We start from the raw sequence: 21,189 nt of genomic DNA on the forward strand, positions 1-21,189 counted from the left end.
ACGTTTGTGATTTGTTTTAACTGCTTTTCTGGTAGATAATCCCGAAATAAAGCTTGATTGACTGACTGACCGAAACTGACCTCTATCTGCAAGTCTTCACTGGGAAGGATACGTCTGAAAAAAAAGGGCACCCCATCATTGAGTCGCTCTTCAAGGCTGTTCTAACCTGGCGCAGAGACAGTCTTGCCTGTCTGGCATCAAAGCAAATAGCTACTAGCAAGCTAACAGCACCTAAATACTGGGGAGCTCTCCACAATGAGTTATTTTCAACTACCACACCTCCACGAAGACCCAAGCAACCTGACGCCAGCCCCCGCTACTCCTAAAACGGAAACCTTCTCAAGTTTGCGAGGGCCACCTTTGGGCTAGAGCTTTGTTTTGCCACAGGTACTCGGGTCTGAATTGGGAGGGGTTCCTCGTGGTTCGAATCTTGCTTTGCCAGGGGTCTGAAGGATCTGACTCTTGTTTTGGTGGGGACTATGGAGTTGGGAGTTTGGCTCTGGCGATCGGGTCTTGGGATTCAAGTCTTGTTGTCGAGGGGGTTTGTGTCTTGTTTTGCTAAGATTACATTAGAGTATGTGTTTTATCCTGGCATGAGTTCTCAGGGTTTGATTCTTCTTTTGGCAGGGCTTCTCAGGGTGTGAATTTTGCTTTGCCAAGGGTACACATGATTTGAGGCTCTGGTAAGGGTAGGGGACTATCGGGTTCAAGTCTTTCTTTGCTCATGGGTCCTATGGTTCGAGTTTTATTAGGGGTAACCTTTGGGGTTGAGTCTTTGTCTTGCAAGAGGGATGTCAGGACATATGTTTTGTTTGGGCAGGACTTCAAGATTGGAGTCTTGTTTGGCCAAGGATCCTCAGGGTATAACTCTTGTTTTGGTTGGTTTTCTTTGGGTTTGAGTGGTGTTTTGGTGTTGGAATCTCTGATTTTTAGTAATGTTTTGCCTGAGTGCCATTAGGGAATAAGTGTGCTTTCAGCAGTGACCTCAGAGTTCGAGTGGTGTTTTGGTATGGAAACATAGAAGAGTGGACTTTCTGGTTGGGCGCAGGCCGCAGTGTTTTGATTCTCCTTTTGGCAGGTGTTCCTTGAGGTGGACATAACACTTCGAGTCTTTGTTTTGGATGGGGATGGCGGGTTAATAAAGTGTGAGGTTTAGGTGGAAGGGACAGGCCTCCCAGTTTGTGGATTCGAGCGAGTCTGTACCATGCTATGTATACGAGTCTTGAATATTTATTCTTGATTGAGGCTTTTGAGGACAAGGAGTGGAATTTCGAATTGGTAGGATGTTTCGATTGTCAGCCAGTCGATGGTTTTGTGAGATGATTTGATTTTGTCTGCAACTCTAAAATGTACCAGGCTTTTGAGTTTTGGCCAGAGTGAGGTGTTTTCTCTCGCGAGATGTCAATACCTTCCTATATCATGATGTCTTGGTTTAGTTCTGCTGCTGCAGAAGTTGGCTTTATGCCTCATTGAACCCAATGTTTGCTTAATTAAAAAGCAGGTGGCGTAATGGGTCTGAATTGTGAACCTATCCTTTCAGTAAATAGCTCAGTGGTTTAGTGCCTACTGAGGAGATCCTTGTGCAACCTCAAAGTGACAAGTTTGAAGTTCAATAGGGCCGACCCAGCTTTTCATAAACAAATGAGTACCTTTCCTATCGCACATCAGACAGACCTCCGTGGCCTGTGGCCGGAAGCTGCACGTCTAGGCCTCCCACTCCCAGACGGACCGTGTGCCTCGCCACGTGAGCAGAAAGGCGGGATCGGCCGGTTTTGCTTGTTTCGGAGGCGGAAGTCGGATATCAATTTGCCGACCAGACCAATTAGTTGGGAATTCATGGATAAGTGGGGCTTAAGGATAATCCGTTTCTGGCTGGGTCAAGGGTCGCCTTCGGGTCATCCAGTGCTAAAGTAAACTGGCAGTCTCAAACTGCAACAGCGCCAAGAGGTGATATCTGTGTGTTTTTATCGAAAGTTAAGGTTTAATGGCAGATACATCTCCCCGCTGTTCACAGCAGCCGCCCAGACTGTCAAGGTACTCATAGCCATAGCTTCAGGTGGCCCTCACTTGGATGGACGGGCCCGCATTTCTCCACAACCATGGTACCTATGATCACTTCACTTCCATGAACCATCCAAACATCCATGAAACTCCAACCACCGTTATAATGCCATAGACCCCCAGAAGAACACGTTGGGCAGGTTGAGAGGTATTCCCTGCACAGCAGTGAGACGTAAGGTGTCCGTTCCAGGGCCCATAAGGGGGGTGGCCTCCTGGACCCAAACCAGACCACTGCAGCTCCTGGATCCACCTTGTGTTTCCAGATCCTATATCTTTTGTTTTCCACCTTCCTTCGGGCCTATCTCCCTACCCTTTACCGGGCCTGCTGCAAGTCTAGGTAGAAGTCGGCCCTGTGGTGGGGGTTGCGGGTCAGCCGGCTGAACGTTTGGGAGTGAAGGGCAGGACAGCTCATGTGGGCAGACAATAGAATGTAGGGTGTAGCACGAGAGGAAGGGTTTGTGGTTTGGACGCTCCGGCCCACACCAAAGGAGCTGTGAAGAGGGTCCAGAACGATCCCCCCAGAGTTTGGTGAGAAGTGAGGAGGTGGTCGGGATGCCTCCACCCCCAAGGACAGCTACAGGAGCGTGGGCATGGATGCACCCTAGAGGGAGGATCTGAAGCAACCACCCATGAACCAGTGGAGTGCGGAACAGGGAATGGCACAGGGTGCAAGTGGAAGAAGGGTTTGGAGGGGCTGTGATGGATTGAGAAGAAAGGGACAGAACGGAAGGATTGAGAAATTAAGGTCAGAGTGTGGATTGTGGAGTGAAGAATAACAGGGGAAGGTGTAGCTCAGATGAGGCAAGAGGGGGTAATGCCATGGTGCCAGGCTATCGGTAGCTATAGGGTTGCTCAGCAGATGGTGTTTCTTCCAGCAGCAGAAGCTCCCAGGGGTCAGAAAGGAGCGCGAGAGGAGCAGGACTTGCAGGATGGCACAGCTGCCCGCTAGGTGAGCAGGAGAACGATAGTCCTTAGCGCGGGACTGCACAATGGGAGGTGGAGGTCAGCAAGTGGGGGCTATGGTGGCAGAGGGTAGGGGCGGTTGGCAGGGAGCGAGCAGGGGGGAATATTGAGAGTGGATATGGGGTAAAAACAGAGGAGGTGGCAATGCAGTGTTCCTTGCCATGTCCACAGAGGACGAGAACGTTGCAGGAGGGGAAGTGTAAGGAGGGGATGCAGTGGGTTAAGTGGGCAGGGGGGAGGGGAGAACAGGGAAAAGAGGGGACACAAGTAGAGAAGGACCAAAGGCACAAAAAAAAAGGTGAAGCTGTTACCTTATATTGGCATACCAAAACCTTTGGGGTCACGTGATGCAGTTAAGGAAGAAGAAGGTCGGCATGGGTGCATTTCTGTGAAGTATTTAAGCTGCTACACAGAGGGCTGAGGGCAAAAGAAGGATACAAGTAGGAGGAAAGGGAACTGGGCAGAAGCCAGAGGATGTCAGCGAGTATCGAAACTTGGACATCGGCTGTAATGATCTATGCCAGTGTGTACACTGAAAGGTTTCCCGGACTGTCCTGGAGCTGATCAGGAAGATGCTCATAAACTTTGGGGACTTGGCTTGGGTGCAATAGGATGAGGGGAGATGAGAGCGTGGTGTGGAGGGAGATGGCGATGAATCTCTGGTTGCAATGGATGGCACCAACATGCCCTGCCCCAGCGAGGCATAAGAGTGGCTTGCCTCTGCCTTATCAGCCCTTTCTCGGCCGCCCCACCAGGTAGGGGTGGGGACTGCAGGACTGAGGACATCAGGCTATTGCGTGCTGGGCATTTTATAAAGAGTTGTGCTTTAGAGTGGCAACCCAGTTACTCAAAGCTTTGCAGCCATGCAAAGGGCGGCTAGCTATCGATTGTGGGGCACCAGAAGGGGGCTTGTGGGAAAGGGCCCATACGCAAGAAAAGACAGGCCCGTGGCTGAGGTGGTTGGGATTTTATCTGGAAAGGGAGGGTGCAAGAGTTCTGGGGGAGAGCTTTTAGTTTAGTTTTAGGTTGGGTTACAAGGGCCCCAAGGTGAGAAGGTGGGCAGATACCTAAGAAGAAGCAAGAGGTGATGGAGGATAAGCTTGGTAAGGAGGATGCCGGAGGGGGAGTGGTGGCGATCTGATGGCATCTGTGCTTGGGGTGCTGCTGAAGAAGGCGAAAGGGGAATTTAGTCTCATACATTATTTATCTTGGCCGGAAGGGAGTTCGGTCAATGATGTCTTTGCAGGCGAGGCCTGTGTGGTAAGGTACACGAGTGTGGACCAGGCTGTGGCACTGAATCGAAGATGGGGTCAGGAGGCCCAGTTAGTGAGGTGCAATATCAAGTCGGCCTTTCGAATGTTGCCGGTACACCCGCAGGATTTTCTGGCTGTTAGGCATGCAGTTCCGTGATGAGAAATGTGTAGACAAGGTACGGCCGATGGGTTGCGCAATATAATGTGTTTTGTATTGGAGTGTTTTATTACATTGTTGCAGTGGCGTTTCTTCTTCAAGGCGGGATCCGAGAGGGGTTTACATTATTTTGGGCTGGGTGAGTGTGGAGTTTTGTAGCAGGAGTTTATGGACCAGATGAGCAATCTGGAGAGGTCATTGGCAGCTGCAAAGACAGAGGGCCAGCCAGGATTCTGACATTTATGGGTATTGAGTTGGACTCTGCAGCTGGGACTTCTAGGTTGCTGGCGGAGAAGGTGGGAAAGTTGGCAAACATGCTTTCGGGTGCGGCAACAGCTCGGAAGATGGAGCTAAGGGAAGTGGCAGAAGCTCTTGGGTCATCTGAATTTTGCATGTAGGGTGGTAGCGCGGGGGGCAGATGTTCTAAAGAAAGATCGCAGAGTTAATGTCGAAGTCAAGATGCCGCACCACAGGGTGAGTTTATCGGAAACAGTGAGAGAAGATATTATGGTCGGGCTTGCATTTCTAAAGGGTTACAATGGAGTGTCCATGTGGCTTCTGGGATACCCCGAGTGTAGGGAAGTGCAAATATTTCCGAATGCATCGGGAGTCGGAGGTTTGAACTTATAATGGGAGAGCAGATGGTGTACTGAGAGATGGACGGAATGGTGTAGGGGCAAGGGGCGCAGCACATCGTTTATGGTGTTATTCCTGTTGGCAGTGGTGCTTTCTCTGTGAGCAGGGCAGAGCTAGCAGACAAGAAACTTAATTTCAATGTGGACAGTTAAGTGGTTGTGGAGGTAGGGAACAGACAGAGTGGGACAAGAGCGTGGCTAAGCTGTTACAAGTGTGCGTGCGAGAATGCTTGTCCAACAGCATCATGTTTCATGCAAATCATGTGCCTGGGAAGGATAATGGCATAGCATTTGTCTTGTTGCATTTTCAGTTGCAGAGGTCCCATGGGTTGGCTCCGGAGGCGGATCGGGAACGATTGCTTATTCCGGAAGGCCTATGGCAGCTGGGAGACTAAGGGCATTAGAGCTGATTGAAAGATTACTGTCAGTTATTTCACATGCAGCAAATCGGAGAGCGTGGCTGGAGTTTCTAAGAAAGGAGCATGGTCGGTTGGGAGGATGCAGAAGAAAGGCAGAGGCATTACATGATCGCATATATGTTGAGGTTAAAGGGCACGGATATGTAGAGGGTTGTGTTTATAGGTAAATTGGCTGGAATTTCCTTTTATGGCAAGTGGTTTTGGGGGTCCGAGCAGGGGTGAAATGGTGAGGAGGATGTTGGAGGGATGGACTAGAGAGAGGGGGGGGGTCACTGAGGACAGAGGTGTCAGCGGAGTTGCTGCTCAGGTTGCTGGGGGTGGAGGAGATTTGATGGCTGGATTGGCTGGATTGGGAGGTCTCAAGGTTTAGGGCATCAACGTAGATGTTTTTTGAGGCTTTCAGGGTGTCAGAGTTGTTTTTTTTCAAAAGGGAGAGAGAGTTTGTACTGGGAAGATGTGAGACTAAGAGAAAGGCTTGGGCATTTTGGTGAGGAAGGGGGACCAACGTGTGAAATGGGCATGGGTTTTGCCAGGGAAAGGGGAGAGTGGACTTATGTCTGCTTAGAGACGGTTTAGCATTGAGAGGGATATGCGGTGGGGTCGCATGGTTGGTTTTCAAGCAATCAAGGGGCTGGGGGGGCGACACGTCAGGTTTTAGGAGTATCACACAAGACCTTGAGGGTGTTAGTGGAAGATGGAGGAAGTTTTGGGATGAATTCTTTTAGAATTGAGCCAACATCTGAGTGCAGGTCGGATGTTAGGAAAGGGGGAGCGGGAGTTAAAGAAGTTTGGGCGATGGAGGTCAGACTCACATAAGGGCTATATGAGAAAGTTGTGAAAGGAGTGGGAATGATTCACAGCAACGGGAGGATTGAATCTCTGAAGGTTTGGAGTTGTGGCTGTTTTTATTTATTTTCACAGATGCATTGCAAGTGCAGGAGCGAGTGCCGAACGCATGCATTTGCAGACATTCCTTGGCGAAATGGGAACACAAGCCTTTAACCTCTATCCTTGTTCCCAATGGCACAAACGAATGCCTTCTGCAGGCTGGTTAACATGGCAACGAAACTTCAAGAATTTGACTTTGAAATATCCTACACAAGAACAAACAAGGTGACTGCCTGCTGCAGATGTCTCTTACTACGGATGTCGATGTCACAAGCAATGTCCACAACAACTGTGTAGTTGCCTTCAAACAGGATGCAGAGCTTGGCACCAGTGACGCAATCATTGTAAATAGAACACATCGAAAGGTACCCCCACCCTCTACAAGCTACAAGGGACTGGTGGCCTTCAGAAAGGTGACTGGAACTCAGTTTACAACCTTACTGGAAAATACACGACAAACATTCCAATGAAGGTGATTTGCTCACCTGATCCTGGATGGATGGCCACCTCTCAAAAAGAGAATGAGGACCAACAGCCAACCATGGCTGAAGAAAGGGAAGAACAAAGAAAATAACTCAACCGGCCTCATTCTAGTTTGGTGGTTTGCTGCAGTAAATCCGGTGGGATACCACCAAATGGAACTACCGCTACTAGCACCTGGTCTGCCGCAATTACCAGCAGATTACAGGTGCCAGCAAGGGTAGGTTAATCGCCATTCAAGGGAGTCCTATTAGACTCAATGGGGGGTGGGGGGGATTGCTGGCATTACCTGCACCAGTAACACCGGCACCAGTAACACCGGCTGTTTTTTGCATTTGGGGTGCCTGACTTAACTCCCACACTTGGCCACCCCACGGGCAAACTTGTAATACGCCAGTCTGGAAACGTGCCGGTATACGGAATTACTGGCAGGTTAATTCCAGACCGACATACATGTAATGAGCCCCAATAACTGTTTGTGGAGAGGTGTCGGAAGATGAAGACCACGACTAACAAACCAATATCATGAAGAGCACAGTGACAGATAAAAAGCATTGAAAACAAAAAGACCATCCAAAGAAGACTTCTTCCAGGTACCAATTGGAAAAGGAAAGGAGATAATGTAGCATCTTCCACATGCACACACACAGCATCATGCACACCCTTCCTCTGGGTGCTCCACCCCATGCAGCCGACGCTCAACACACAACCATTTTTTGTGTGAACCAGCTAGTGTGCACTGCTCCGCAAGGGTACTGCACAATTACTTCAAAGTTCAAATAAAGGTATTGGGAGCATCGTCGGAACTCCAGATGAATGGCAATTTTTGGACCGTTCCGGTGCTCAGCCCCAGCTATCTCCAACACACTTAAAGCCCTGGTTCCAGTGCTCTCCTCCCTCCAGGCCTCCATCATTTCCAGCCTTCTCTTTTGAACAGCACCTCCTCAGTGGTCCCCACTACGTCGCCGGACAAAGGCGTAATCTTGTATTGGGAACCAAGATATTCATGGACAAGTGTGTGCTTCAGTAAGGCAGTGCGGCTGAGACACCAGTCACAGGTCATGCTTACTTGGCATGAGGTGAATGATCAGGGCCTTTGGTCCCACCAGGAACCTCTGATAATAATCAGGGCACACACTGACATTATCCAAGAACCACCGGTGCGCAATGCCTCTCCCACCATGGATGGAACGTGACAAAAAATGACCACCCAAAAGTTGTGCAGCATTCACGTATTGCGTTGTGACTTCACACTGCAAACTGTTTGGAAAGTGCTCTGGAGTGCATTTTTTTTAGAACATTTGGCCAGTGCCATTGACGTACAAGCGTTTAAGTGGGCTACTTTGGCCGATTAAATTGGCCTCTACTGGTCTGACATTGCGGCCCTTTGGGCATTGCCCTATTGAGCCATGGGCGAGTGAGAGACTGGTAGACACCCCGCCCAACAACCCCCCCCTGCACCCCCCCCACTGCTGATCCACTTTTCGTGTTCATTCCCTCCTATATCTGGATCTGCTTCAGCCTGGGGCAATGTCAGCGCTATACATCTCCCCAGACTCATATGCTCTGTGTCTTTTTTTTTTAATTAGCATACAGTTTCCAAATGAAACCTTTCAGCTTTTACAACTCAAACGTCATAATCTTTAAGACTAAAAAGAAAACGCGAGATAATTGAATCTTTAAAACATCAATTAAGCTAAACTAGATAGAAGCAGTTCAGAAGTAGGTCAAGTGACTGTTTCATTTCATTCGTCAATTTTCCAAAACATTATTGAGACAAATTCCAACAAGGTGAATGTCAGTGAAATCCTGGTTCCATGCCTCAATTGGATCCAAATATCCCTTTCTGTTAGGGTTGGATTTTCGATAAAAAATGTCCCCATCTAGGTAGTTCTAATGTCACCAACACCCGGACAACTTGTCATCAAGTGATGCAAGGTTTCTACTTTATAGTTACAAAGTCTACAGCTAGTGTCTTAATTCCTTGGCTTTCCTGACCTCAAGCACCCCCTTTGTTGGCAGCAAGCTGAGGCGCAGTCTTAGAAATTGGTTTCGTGAGAGGCCCGAAGGAAATCTTGTCAGATAATGTAAAGTAGTTCCTCGCCTACTGGGGGCCGTGCAGTGCTTCCCGTAAAGTTTAAGGCCAGTGACTGTCTCCTATGTGTACATTCAGTCCCTTCGCTTTACACAATCTGAATTTTCCTTTAGTGATTTCACTCTGTGTTCTTAGTCTCAAAAGTTGTACTGGCCCTAGTCACAATAGGCATCAGACTGCATGCACACTGATGCCTCTCCCGCCTGTGGGCAACTGTGGTCACAACAGGCATCAGACTGCATACACACTGATGCCTTTCCCGCCTGTGGGCAACTGTGCAAAGCAGAGGGTAGCATTGGGCATTTCTGCATATTTCCAGCAGATCCAGAAGTGGAAAGGAAGCGCTTTCCGCAGAAAACAAAAATATTCCCCTGCACCTGTTTACTGACCCTGTGGGACGTACAGTATATAAAACAGAGCCATCCACCTGATCAAGAGCATTTAATGTGTATCGTTCTACCCTCTACGCCCAAACTGGATCCTGAAAACACTGTAGAGCGAGGAACCTTATTTCAATTTTGAAAACCTGTAAAGCTCGGCAAATGTCCCTGCATAGACTCTAATGACCTCTATGTGCAAGTGAGCTGTCCAGAGTGAGCGGTGGTGGGCCACCTATCTAGGTGAAAGACAGCCAGAGAACTGTCCCTGTCCATATACTACCTGATTAATGCAGAACCAGCCATTCGTGTTCCATTTATCTAAATGTTTGATGGTTGTAAACTGGCAGACTGAATTTTATTCTTGACTGTTTTATCATCGTTTATAAAAGCAATCTAAAATATGTGCTTCTTTTTTTTCTTCATATATCGGCAGATATCGGCAGGGACTATTATGTCTGTTCCTATTCGCCCAGGTCTGCTAGTTATTGTTTTTGGTATTATTTTGTATCCCCTCTGGATGGGTGTGTAGTTTATCCAGGTGTGTATTTTGCCTTACGCATCCACTGATGTCGTCAACCGGTTTCGGTGGAATGAAAAATAAGTAATACCATCTTCATCAGGACGGCAGGTTCCCCTGTCCCACCACCAGCTCCAGATCCCCCCAACCTTTTTCATTCAAACCAATTCTAGAAAAAGACATCACCAATATAATGAGGAACATCAAACCCGCCAACTGCAAAGGTGATGCATGCCCAGCCACCATTATCAAAGACTGCTCTGAAGCATTAGCTACCTTCCTTACAGCCTTTGTAAACGCCTCCTTTGCTACAGGGAAAGTCCCCGCCTCCCTCAAGGAAGCCTGGGTCCGCCCTCTCTTAAAAAAAAACAACTCTCGACCCCACCTCCCCAACAACTATAGACCCATCACCACTGTCCCTTTCCTCCTCAAAATACTGGACAAAGCAGCCTACCTGCAGGTTCAACACTTCATTGAAGGGAACAAATTCCTAGGACTCCGCCAATCTGGCTTCCCCCCCAGATATGGGACTGAAACCGCCCTACTTGACCTGAAAAACCAAATGGACGATACCAGAGACATGGGCAAACCAACACTTCTCTTACTTCTCGACCTATCCGCGGCTTTCGACCTCATGGATCATGACGTCTTGTGCCACCACCTCTCCTCTACTGCCAAATTCTCCCCTGAAGCCACAGCATGGATCAAGACAGAACCATGCAAGTTTTCTCGGACCTAGCATCCGCCTCACCAACTATCATACTCTGCGGTGTGCCCTAAGGCTCCTGCCTCTCACCCACCCTCTACAACATCTTCACACGACCCCTTTTTCTCATCCTAGACGCCATGGGCATTTCATACACCAACTACGCCGACGACACACAGATCCTCCTCACCCTCACTGGCAACTATGACACTGACTCCATGACCCTCAACAACCTCTACAACACCATCCAAGCCTGGATGGCAGACAATGGACTATGCCTCAACTCAGACAAGACCGAACTCCTTCTGGTAGGCTCACCCGACACGCTGAAAAATTTAGACTCCCAATTCAGTCATTTCACCATAGACTCCATCAAAATACCTGTCTCAGAACCAGTCAAAACCCTTGGAGTTTACTTGGATTCCAAACTATCCATGGATAGAAAAGTCAACGCTATAGCCTCTGCAGCCGCATACCATGCCAAACTTATCAACGCAGTCAGGCCCTTTATCTCCAAAGAGAAGTGCACTAACATAGCCAGAGCCATCACTGGATCTATGCTTGACTATTGTAATGTACTCTTTCTAGGCACCTCCAGCAAAAACCTAGAGAGGTTACAAATCATACAGAATAGTGCTCTCCGGGCAGCCCAAGGCATTGCCAAAAGAGAACACATTTCGGAGGCCAGAAAACTAGCAAACTGGCTCCCAATAAAAGAAAGGATCATCTTCAAGAATCCGACACTGACCCACAAGTGCATTCACCTTACTGCCCCGACTACCTCTCCCAAAGGATCCACCCCGTCTCCTCTACAAGGCCAACCAGATCACCATATGCTAACATGCTCTCTGTGCCATTAGTAAAAAAAAGCCAGAGCAGGCGGATCCAGCTTCCCATATCTCGCACCCAGTCACTGGAACGCCCTACCTCCCACAATCCAAGGTGAGGCCTCCCTCAGCGCCTTCCGCAAAACCATGAAAACCATCTTATTCACATAAGATGCCTCGCACCTGTTGAATACATATCAGATGTTCCTAATGCATAAACTGTATTGTAATGACTAACTGTACCGACCAAAATATCAGCTCTATGCCTTTTGGAATTCATAATGTACCACTGAATGCCTCTATTCCTGTAACTAAGCTCTTGCAAGTACCAGCGTCTCAATGCCCATGGGCTACTTGCGCGCTATATAAATATAAATAAATAAATAAAAGATAAATATGAGCTCATGAACCACCTTGATTCAGTGTTCAATTGCCATAAACACAATTCCATAGCATGATTTCTTCGTGCTCTGGAAGCTGCACACTCGGTGTGTTTCTTCACTGGGGCTTCATCTGAAGTGTTTGCTGTTGTTTGTGTAGGGCGGGCCCCATCTTCTCTGAGTCATTCTTGGGTTCCCTTTTTCTGTGTCCTCGAGAGCGTACGTGTGTCTGCTCTTCTCATCCAGGCTCTTCTGTTCATTTACCTAACTCACGAGGAAACTTCCCAGTTTTTCATTTGAAGTATACATACACTAACACGACCAACCCAGCTGCTTTGTTGCTACCAGAATGTAAAAGGCTGGAAATAGGCCTGTGTGCACGTAGGGCTAAGCGCTGCCACGGTGACTGTCTCCTGGGGGCAAACGTACTAGAGCAACAACTGATGGGGTGTGATAACTGACACAAAGGTCTAATGGGGCATGGTTCCTAACACAATAACGTATTTATTTATATATTTATGTATTCATTTGTAGAGTGTACACAAAACCTCGGGCATCAGGGTGCTTTTACCAGTTACATGCGTCCCACGGTTAGGCGTAGGCATAGGTACAGATACATATTCTCTCATGTGGAAACACATATGCAATAGTATATAGGAAGGTGTTAAGCAAACAACCAGGTTTTGAGGGCTTTGCAGAAGACCCAGTAGGATTCTTCTGCTCTAAGGGCAGGGATGAAGAGAGTTCCAGTATTTGTTGGTAAGGACTGGGAAGCTCAACCCTCCTGCTTTGGTTCGTTTGAACTTGGGTTGGACCAGCCTGTGGGAGTATGGGGCTCTGGTGGGCCTATAAGATTGGACTTTGGCGATTTTCTAACATAGGTATGGTGGGGCTGCATTGGAGATGCATTTATGGGTGATTGATAAAGTCTTGAATACGATTCTTTCATTAATGGGTAGCCAGTGAGCAGTTCTACGGGCAGCCGAGACGTGCTCAGATCTTGCAATTAACTGTTCTATGGAGGATTGATTATTGGCACAATAATGCACTCATAAGGGCATGGGTACTGGTGCAATAATTTTGGTGGCAGAATTACTGGTAGTATAACTGACAAGAAAATATTACTGTCAAAATACCTCTGTTATTGGGATCCTTAAAGGCACATTACCATTCTGATAAATCAATGACTACTGGTGCAGCAACTCTCTAAGGAGCTGTGATTACGGCATAGGACGATTTCACTGACAAAAAATGGTCCCAATGACCAAAAGTTCTAAAAATGCTACCACCAAAGGTTCGAACACCAAAAGTTTGAACCTTTGGTGGTAGCATTGTAAAAAAAAAAAAACGGGGGCTGCGGGGCTGTCCCCCGCATTGCCCCGCTCACTATACTTCATGGTATTGTGAGCGGAGTTGCGGGGGACACCCCTGCCGCCTTCCGTTAAAAAAAAAAAAAAAAGAAAAGAAAAGGACCCTGTGGTGCCAGTTCCGATCACGGAAGTGAAAGGGAACTGGCGCTGCAGGAACCCAGCGTGAAGGTGAAGGTAAGTGGGGTTTGTTTATGTTGGGGGTGTGGGTGTGCTGAGGGTGTGGGGTGTTATGGGTGTGTTGTGTGTGTGGGTGTGAGTATGTATGTGTGTTTGCAAGAGAAAGGTGCAAACTTTTGGTAGTTCGCACCTTTCTCATGCGAACCTTCCGGCTGCGGTAAATTCAGCCGCGGTCGGATCACTGCAAATCGTGATTACTGCCTCTATAACTACCCGATTTTAGATAATTGCTAGCACAATAAGTGCTTTACCGGAATGATTATGGCCCAATAACTGATCCATGAGCCATGCCTGCTGGCACAGCAACCGTACAAGGGCGGCACGAGTATAGGGCATGATGGCCAAATACTGTTTGATTGAGTAATGATGACTTGTTGCTGGAGTTGGTTGAGGGGCATTTCTACTGGCATAATTATTGTCAAATGGGTATATAACAACTGGCCCAATAGACCACCAAACCTGTTTTCTGGCACAACTCCTATCACTACAGTACTAACATTACCACAGGGACATCAACAGTCTCATTGCCACACCTGGAGATTAAGTATATGTTAATTTCAAAGAAAGACACTTTTCGTGTACTGTTAAAGTATCATTTTCAACATTGCGTTGTAATGGGTCGTGCACTGATGAAGAACGGTAACCAGAAAGATGCAAGCGCTAAATCTAGCGGCTAGAGAGCAGAAATTACATGCTGAGAAATACTAAGGAGACAAGCACAGCATAAAAGTGCAAAATAAGCCGCCTGGGGGGCGTTTGCATGAGGCGGGGACACTGATGAAGAATGGTGGGCAGGAGAGGACCCGGGCAGATTGAAAGTAAATGGGTTAGTGCTATTGGTCAGAAGCAATTGATTTACGGTTCCGTGAGAAGCGATGACAGGGTGAGTACATTCCAATCGTCACTATAATCAGATGTCGTTTCTCTGTCGCGTCCTATGGGCGTGCACGTGCTTGGCAGGCATGAACACGGAAGTCGAGGCGGATCAGCCTACAGCAGCACTTCTATGCAGGCAACCTGGGGACAATCTGTGATGGCCCACAACACAACACTGCAAGCCACTGAATGGATAGTCGTCTCTCCTTAAAAAACACTGAGGCAGAGGTGGCCCTTCTCACGCCTATCTTTAACTATTGCCTAGAAAGCCTGTGTCTGGTTGCCTCCATTCATCTTAATCTCCAAAGAGCAGTGGTGGTCCTCCCAATCGCTACCTTTAGCCTTGACTGGCAGCCTAGTTGCGCAAGTGAATGGAGTATGAACGGAGTACACTGGTGGTCTTCTCCCCCAATTGCGATCCTTAGGCAAGGCTTGGCAGCCTAGGTATTAAGGGGAATGGAGGTAGCCAGGCACAGAGTTAATGAGTGGTCTGCCCAATTGCGATCCTTAGGCAAGGCTTGGCAGCCTAGGGGTTAAGGGGAATGGAGGTAGCCAGGCACAGAGTGCAGCAGTGGTCTGCCCAATTGCGATCCTTAGGCAAGGCTTGGCAGCCTAGGAGTTAAGGGGAAAGGAGGTAGCCAGGCACAGAGTGCATGAGTGCTCTGCCCAATTGCGATCTTTAGGCAAGGCTTGGCAGCCTAGGGGTTAAGGGGAATGGAGGTAGCCAGGCACAGAGTGCAGCAGTGGTCTGCCCAATTGTGATCCTTAGGCAAGGCTAGGCAGCCTAGGGGTTAAGGGGAATGGAGGTCACCAGGCACAGAGTGCACTAGTGGTTCTACCAATTGCTACATTTTGGCTTAGTGGGCTGGTTGATAAGGTGAATGGTGATAACTAGTTACAAAGTGCACTGGTGGTCCTCTAATCACAATCTTTAGCAGCCTGGCTTAGCAGCCTGGGTTAAGCTATTTTAATGAACCTACACCCTATTCCATGCACCACATGGCACCATCCTAATGTTCCAGATGATGATAATATGCTTATACAAATATGAGGATGCCACATTCTACCAGTGCCCAATTGTTTAGGCGTTCACCATTGTGTTGGTATTATATCTATGTCGATTTGTATTATGATCTGCTATTGTATGAGTCTTTTGTAATGCAGACATAATGGCCTTGAAGAGCTGAGCCATGTGTGAGTGGAGGCAAATTGTGACCCCAGCAAGGGTGCGAGCCGGACAGAGGATAATATAATAGAGGAGGGTAAGCAGGAGAAAGAAGGGAATGCCCCAAACAAATGAACAGGTACAAGGGAGTAACACAAATGGCGTTTGTGAAAGTGTGTGCAGGAATGCGTGTGTGTTTACTAGAGAACCGCCCACGTGAGACTTGGAGGAAAGGGAACAGAATGAGATCTCTGAAGCTAACATAACTTCCATGACGCCCCACTGTTACCAACAGGGGTGTTGCTAGGTCTGGAAAAGACCCGGAGCTACGCTGATGTCGGAACAGTCGGGACTGGGGGCTAGCTAGCCTTTTGGTTGTAGCTCCTGAGATTATAACCGGGGCTACAGCCAAAAGACCAGGGGCTATAGCCCCCTTACCCCCCCCCCCAGCAACGCCTCTGGTTACCAAGCAAGCAATACCACAAGGTTCCACATAGGTTATGGTTGCAGGATCCTCTTGAGATGTGCTCAAGAATACCAATGAGGTGTGGATGCTTCCACACCAGAGGGTTAGGTTGGATTCCCTCACATAAGAAGCGGAAGGTAAACTAGTGGTGCTAAGCCAACTGGAAATGCCGTCAGAGCCAAACGTTGGCCATATACATTTGGATGCGGGGGGACACAAAATGGGGAGAGAAAGAGAGCTGGAGAGGGCTCATAACTCCCAGTTGCAATTTCAAGTTTGGTGTTAAGAGAGGTCTGGGTCCCCTTGCCATGGGTGACCTTTCCTGGGTAAGGATTTTGCAAACCGGGTCAGATAAAAAACAAATAAAAGAACAAAGGAGGAGGTTGAAGAGGCAGGTGATCAAGGCGCTATTGGATGTCTTACTGATGAATGTAATGCTTCGGAAAATTGACCCCGAACCAATGGCTCGGCCTAAGGGTAAGGTCTTATCCAGGTTTATATCCAGGGGTGGAGATATAACTATTACATTCATTTTACATTTGTTCTCCGGCTGAAACCTTCCCCTAAGCATATTACTGTGGGTAGAAAAAGAAAACACCTGGAGAAAAATATGGTGATCATGCAAATTATAAGAGATCCACTCACCTGTACGGACTCTCCGCAGCGGATCTTCATGCCCCTTTCCTCTTCGCACAGCAGGGCTGCTATCAGCTGCTCCAAAAAGGACCGGCAGAGACCCTGAGAGGTAGAAGAACAACATCTGAGTACAATGGGGAACGGCTGGCATGACTACAGATAAATTACTGTAAAAAAGTTATCTTTGGGCTGCACGCTGTGGCTTTGAAACAATGATCAAGCATCTAGGATGGATAACTGCTATGCCAATCCCTTGCTGTAGCACTCATGCCGAGGAGCCTTGCAATGAACGCGGCCGAGAAACTGCCCGTCCCCAGACGACAGCACACCACCACCAGCCACAACATCAGCAGGCTTAATACAGAAAACTGCAAGAAGAATACAGGCCTTTTCCTATGCACACAGCCATTTGAACAAGTTAGCAATGCAGATAAGACTGCCCCCTGCATCCTACACTTCATGAAGGACCTGAAGACCCTACTCGTCAAATAAAATCTAGTCAAATACTGATCGGTTCACTCAATCCTAATTTTCTCCCTCTTTGGAGATGCCCCAATCCCTGCTTCCCCATCCATCCCTTGTAGCCCTGTGCCCGTACTTGCACCACACTGGGTGCACCCCCCTTATGTACAGCACTTAGTTGCTTCCCAGCTGGGTTCTTGCTTTATATATCCTATACATACTTGCATGCATATATATAAAAAGAAGGGAACTTGGGTCCTGAGAAAAGGGCAATTTCCTGTTGGTCCAAGTGGCACACATTGGCAACTGAAGGCTTGACTGAGATACCTCAGACACAAAGGTGCACTTACATACCACAAATTCTCTCTCTAGGATGTCTTGGTTCTTTCCTTTCTTGAATTCTAAAATCCTTACCAACCCCTCAAAAGATGGCATATGTAACTCCACTCCTCCATCTAGAGTTCATAGTTTTTTCTGCCTCTGTACGGTAGGCACAATTAACCTGCTTCTTGATAAATAGATTTCTCCATTTCATTATAATTTGTCCTGCGGAACAGGTGACTGGTGTTTAACTCTCAAGGAGGAGAGCAGTTTAGGGCACCCAGCTAGGTGTTTTGTTCCCAACCCAGTGAAGTTGGTTCCACGGGCGTTAGTAATGGTTTGCCACTCGTAGTACGCAGGCCTGAGTGTGATGGCAAAGAGTGAGAAGGGATTAGGAATAGTGGCATGAATCCGGAACGTATTGTGGTGGGTACATTGTGAGCTGAATCAGGATTTGTGGTGGCGCAGGCAGATTTTATACTCAAGGTGTGTCAAAAGACCCTGTCCACAAGGACACATCAGTTGTGACCTTGGAGGCACCAGCAGAACAAGAAGGCTGACTGACCCCAGTGAGAAGTAAAAGGCGAATAATAATGTGCTGGCATGATTTCACAGACCTCTTCAAAAACACAGCAACTCCTAAAGACAATTACAGGGTTTTTATTTAGTATTTGTAGAAAAGGGCTCAATGCGACGTCTCTCTCTCTCTCTCTCTCTCTCTCTCTCTCTCTCTCTCTCTCTCTCTCTCTCTCTCTCTCATCTGTATAAGCAGTCTCTTCCTTACAAAGGCGTACCTAATGTTAGGGAGATTTATCATTTTTATGCTTCATCCCCTCTCCTAGTGAGACCCCCCCAGCACTATTTGCTGAACATCTGGACCTTTTTCTTTAAATCCTGAATAATGGAGCCTTTTTCCACTCATCCATTCTTGTGGGCTCTGTCTTTTGGAACTCTCTCCTTTGTAATCTAGCTGTACTATTGAGTCTATCTGCTCATAGCTCTTAAAGGCCTCTGTGTTTTACTGCTGCAGCACACAGCTGCTTATGGGCAGTGTTGCTGAGGACCCTTAGGGTCCTCCTTTAAGATTATCTTTCTATGTCCTCCAGTAACTACAGTTCTGAAGGATAGAGAGATACTTAGTATCTCTCCCAACATTCTACAGCCTAAGAGACTGGCACACACCACATTCAGTGGATTGTGAAAAGGATACCTAGTATACCCCTTCGCTCTACTCCTGTGACTTTTTAGTCACACGGACAATCTCCAAGTTATGCCTGGGGGCAGTGGACGTGATCTACCAACTATTGTGTAAATGTCATACCGCAGGCTATGTGCATAGCCTCAGTAGTGCACAATAGGGGCACCCAAGTACCAACTTTTGGCCTCCATTCTTTTTTCGCCATTACTAGTGTGGTTGTTCTTTGTTAGCCCTTATTCTGCCATTCTGGGAGGGGAAGGTCAGTGTTTGTGTTTTGCCTTCGACAGGAACCCTTGGGTATCCCTGACTAGGCTCCAGAGTGTCTGGGCAGGCAGGAAGTGGGGGAGGAGTCTTCCATCCCCCTGTCCTTTGTCTGCCAGGGTGTCTGAATAGGGCCAGATCCCTCAGGGGGGCTGGCTGTCCTGATTGGACAGCCCAGCGCCCCTTTGTCTAAAGTGAGGAAGAGTGTGTTCTGGAACTGTATAAAAAGTGAGGCTTCTGGAGTGAAAAGCAAGTCGGCCCCTGGAACCTGAAGTAACTGAAGAAGACGACCAGAGATGCCTGCAGACCCTTTGCAACACCATGAAGAGTTTGCACCATGAAGCGACCACTGATGTCCTGACCCCATTTTCTACGCTACTGAGGAGCTCCGAATAGGACAACTTCTTCTCTTTGGCTGGTGCGAACAACCAGGCCCAAGACGAACTTTGAATTGAGCCATCTCCCAAGGTCCTAGGAGTTTCCAGAGCTGTGGATCTCCAATGCCAGGAGACCTGCTGCCCATTTCGAGTGCATCATTGTGGAAAGGCCGAATCCATCCAAATCTTTGCTGAACCTGTGAGGACACTCCGCAGATCAGATCCAAATCACCTAGACCCCTCACCAGAGTGCGGGACTGCAGGAAGCAATGAAGATTGACCAGACGATCCGTGCCTTTTTTTGGTGCTGCACAGAGTGAACACAGAAGTTGCTGAAAGTCATGCAGTTCCTTCCTCGAGAATGCTGCTGAGAGATCCAGTCCATTGTCTTGCCTTCAGTCATTAGACCAAGGATTCCGGAGGTCGGGTCCAGAGCTGTAACATCGTGGAGCATCCAGCACAAACATTTTCTTCTAACCTAAGGTACTGTGGGGAAAAAGGTATTGCTTACCTGATTCCAAGAAGTCACTCCAGAGCGTTGGACTGCAACTTGAGGTGTCCAGGGTCTCCCCCTCTCACCTCTGACTCAAGCTGCTGATTCTGTCCCTCCATCGAGTCCTTTTACAGGTCTCCCTTGTTTGTTTTTTAACTTGCTGCTTCTCTAACACTAGAAACTGGAAGAAATCCTCTGGAACTCTTCGTATTCTGCTACTTGTCAAGACTTGGAGCCCTCTCCGAACTACCTGCAGCTAGGGTTAAGGTTTTGGACTTAAAACATTGCTGTGCTAAGAAACCCTCTCTAGATCCCTGAACCAAGCTAATGTTATACTAACCAACCATTTTCCTCCCTTAAAGTAACTTTACTATATGTGTAATGTATTACTGTGTAAACTGTTAGAAACCGCAGGTGCGCATAATAACCATTAATACAATAACATTGGGCCTCATTATGAGTGGGCCGGTCCGGTAACAACAGTGATGGTAAGCCTACCGGCACCGTTGTTACCGGACCGGCACACTCCGAGTCTGCGGGCGATCCCTCCATTGGGAACTTTTGTGTTGCAATTACGCTGTTCATTTTGAACTTGAACATGTGTGCACTTTCAAGGCCAAAGACATTACCCTTTTCAACTTAGAGTTACTTTTAGAATGTGAGGGCCAGAATAGTATTTTGGACACAGGACATTTTTCCTTTGGACATCTTGACAAAGGACAAACCCTTAGTTTTGTTTGAAGTAGCTCCTAGAATAGGGACAGTGAGGCATTTTCCAACCGCCTCCTTTTATTTTTAATACATTTTTATTGCCAAAACTATGAGCTGTCTGGATCCGCATCTCATTCCTGGCTCCTCACAGTACCTATATTAGGTTAGCCACGAAATCTGGGTTGGCCAGGAGATATGGGTTATATGGCTTCCGAGGCGATATTAAAATCAATCTGCACAACAACGAGAACAATCCCTACACGGTAAACAAGGGAGAGAAAGTTGCCCAGGGATCCTCAAGAAAACCATGTTCCCCATACCCCAAGAAGTTGAGGTTAAAAAAAAAGAGAGAGGTTCAAGAGGCTTTGGAGAGGCAGATCTCTGCATAGTGAAACTCGCCAAGAAGAGGTCAAGGAGGTTGCACCATTACCTGAGCTAGCCTTTGCACAGAGGAATGATCCGTTCCTCACTGAGGCCTTTAGAAGGGTAACCACTGAGGAGGCTGGACTCCGCCAAGCAAATAATTTCTCTTTCATGGAAACAGATTGTTATAACGTGGGTATATAACAAAAGAGGGAGTGTATCGAACTCAACTAGTTGTTCCCCAAAGAATAGAATTTTTTTTTAGAGCTGACCCATTCACATCTGACGGCGACTCATCAAGGTGTTGGGAAAAAACAGAGTCAGATAGTACCCAAGTTCTACTGGCCAGGAGTTTTGCTGATGTTAAAAAAGAATTTGACCTGTGAGATCTGTTAGAAGACCGCCACAACTCCAGTCCCGACAGCCCCAATACAACCATTACCCACCTTAGACATTACATTCTCAAGAATAGCAATGGACATAGTAGGCACCCTAGAAACGTTCAAATTGGGGAATCATTATTTTAGTGATTATGGATTATACAACTCGATA

At 47.6% G+C, this 21,189-nt stretch overlaps 1 protein-coding gene across 1 annotated transcript in view; it reads right to left on the reverse strand.

The window, feature by feature from the left end:
• LOC138473269 (uncharacterized) overlaps window positions 1-21,189 on the reverse strand; it is a 1,193,211-nt gene that overhangs the window by 165,856 nt on the left and 1,006,166 nt on the right. The window contains exon 9 of the mRNA XM_069611906.1: window positions 16,461-16,553. Within this exon, the coding sequence (XP_069468007.1) occupies window positions 16,461-16,553 (93 nt within the window). The remainder of the gene's footprint in view (window positions 1-16,460; window positions 16,554-21,189) is intronic.

The sequence above is a fragment of the Ambystoma mexicanum genome, chromosome 8 (assembly GCF_040938575.1).
Source record: "Ambystoma mexicanum isolate Mex_15411 chromosome 8, UKY_AmexF1_1, whole genome shotgun sequence".
Lineage (NCBI taxonomy): Eukaryota > Metazoa > Chordata > Amphibia > Caudata > Ambystomatidae > Ambystoma > Ambystoma mexicanum.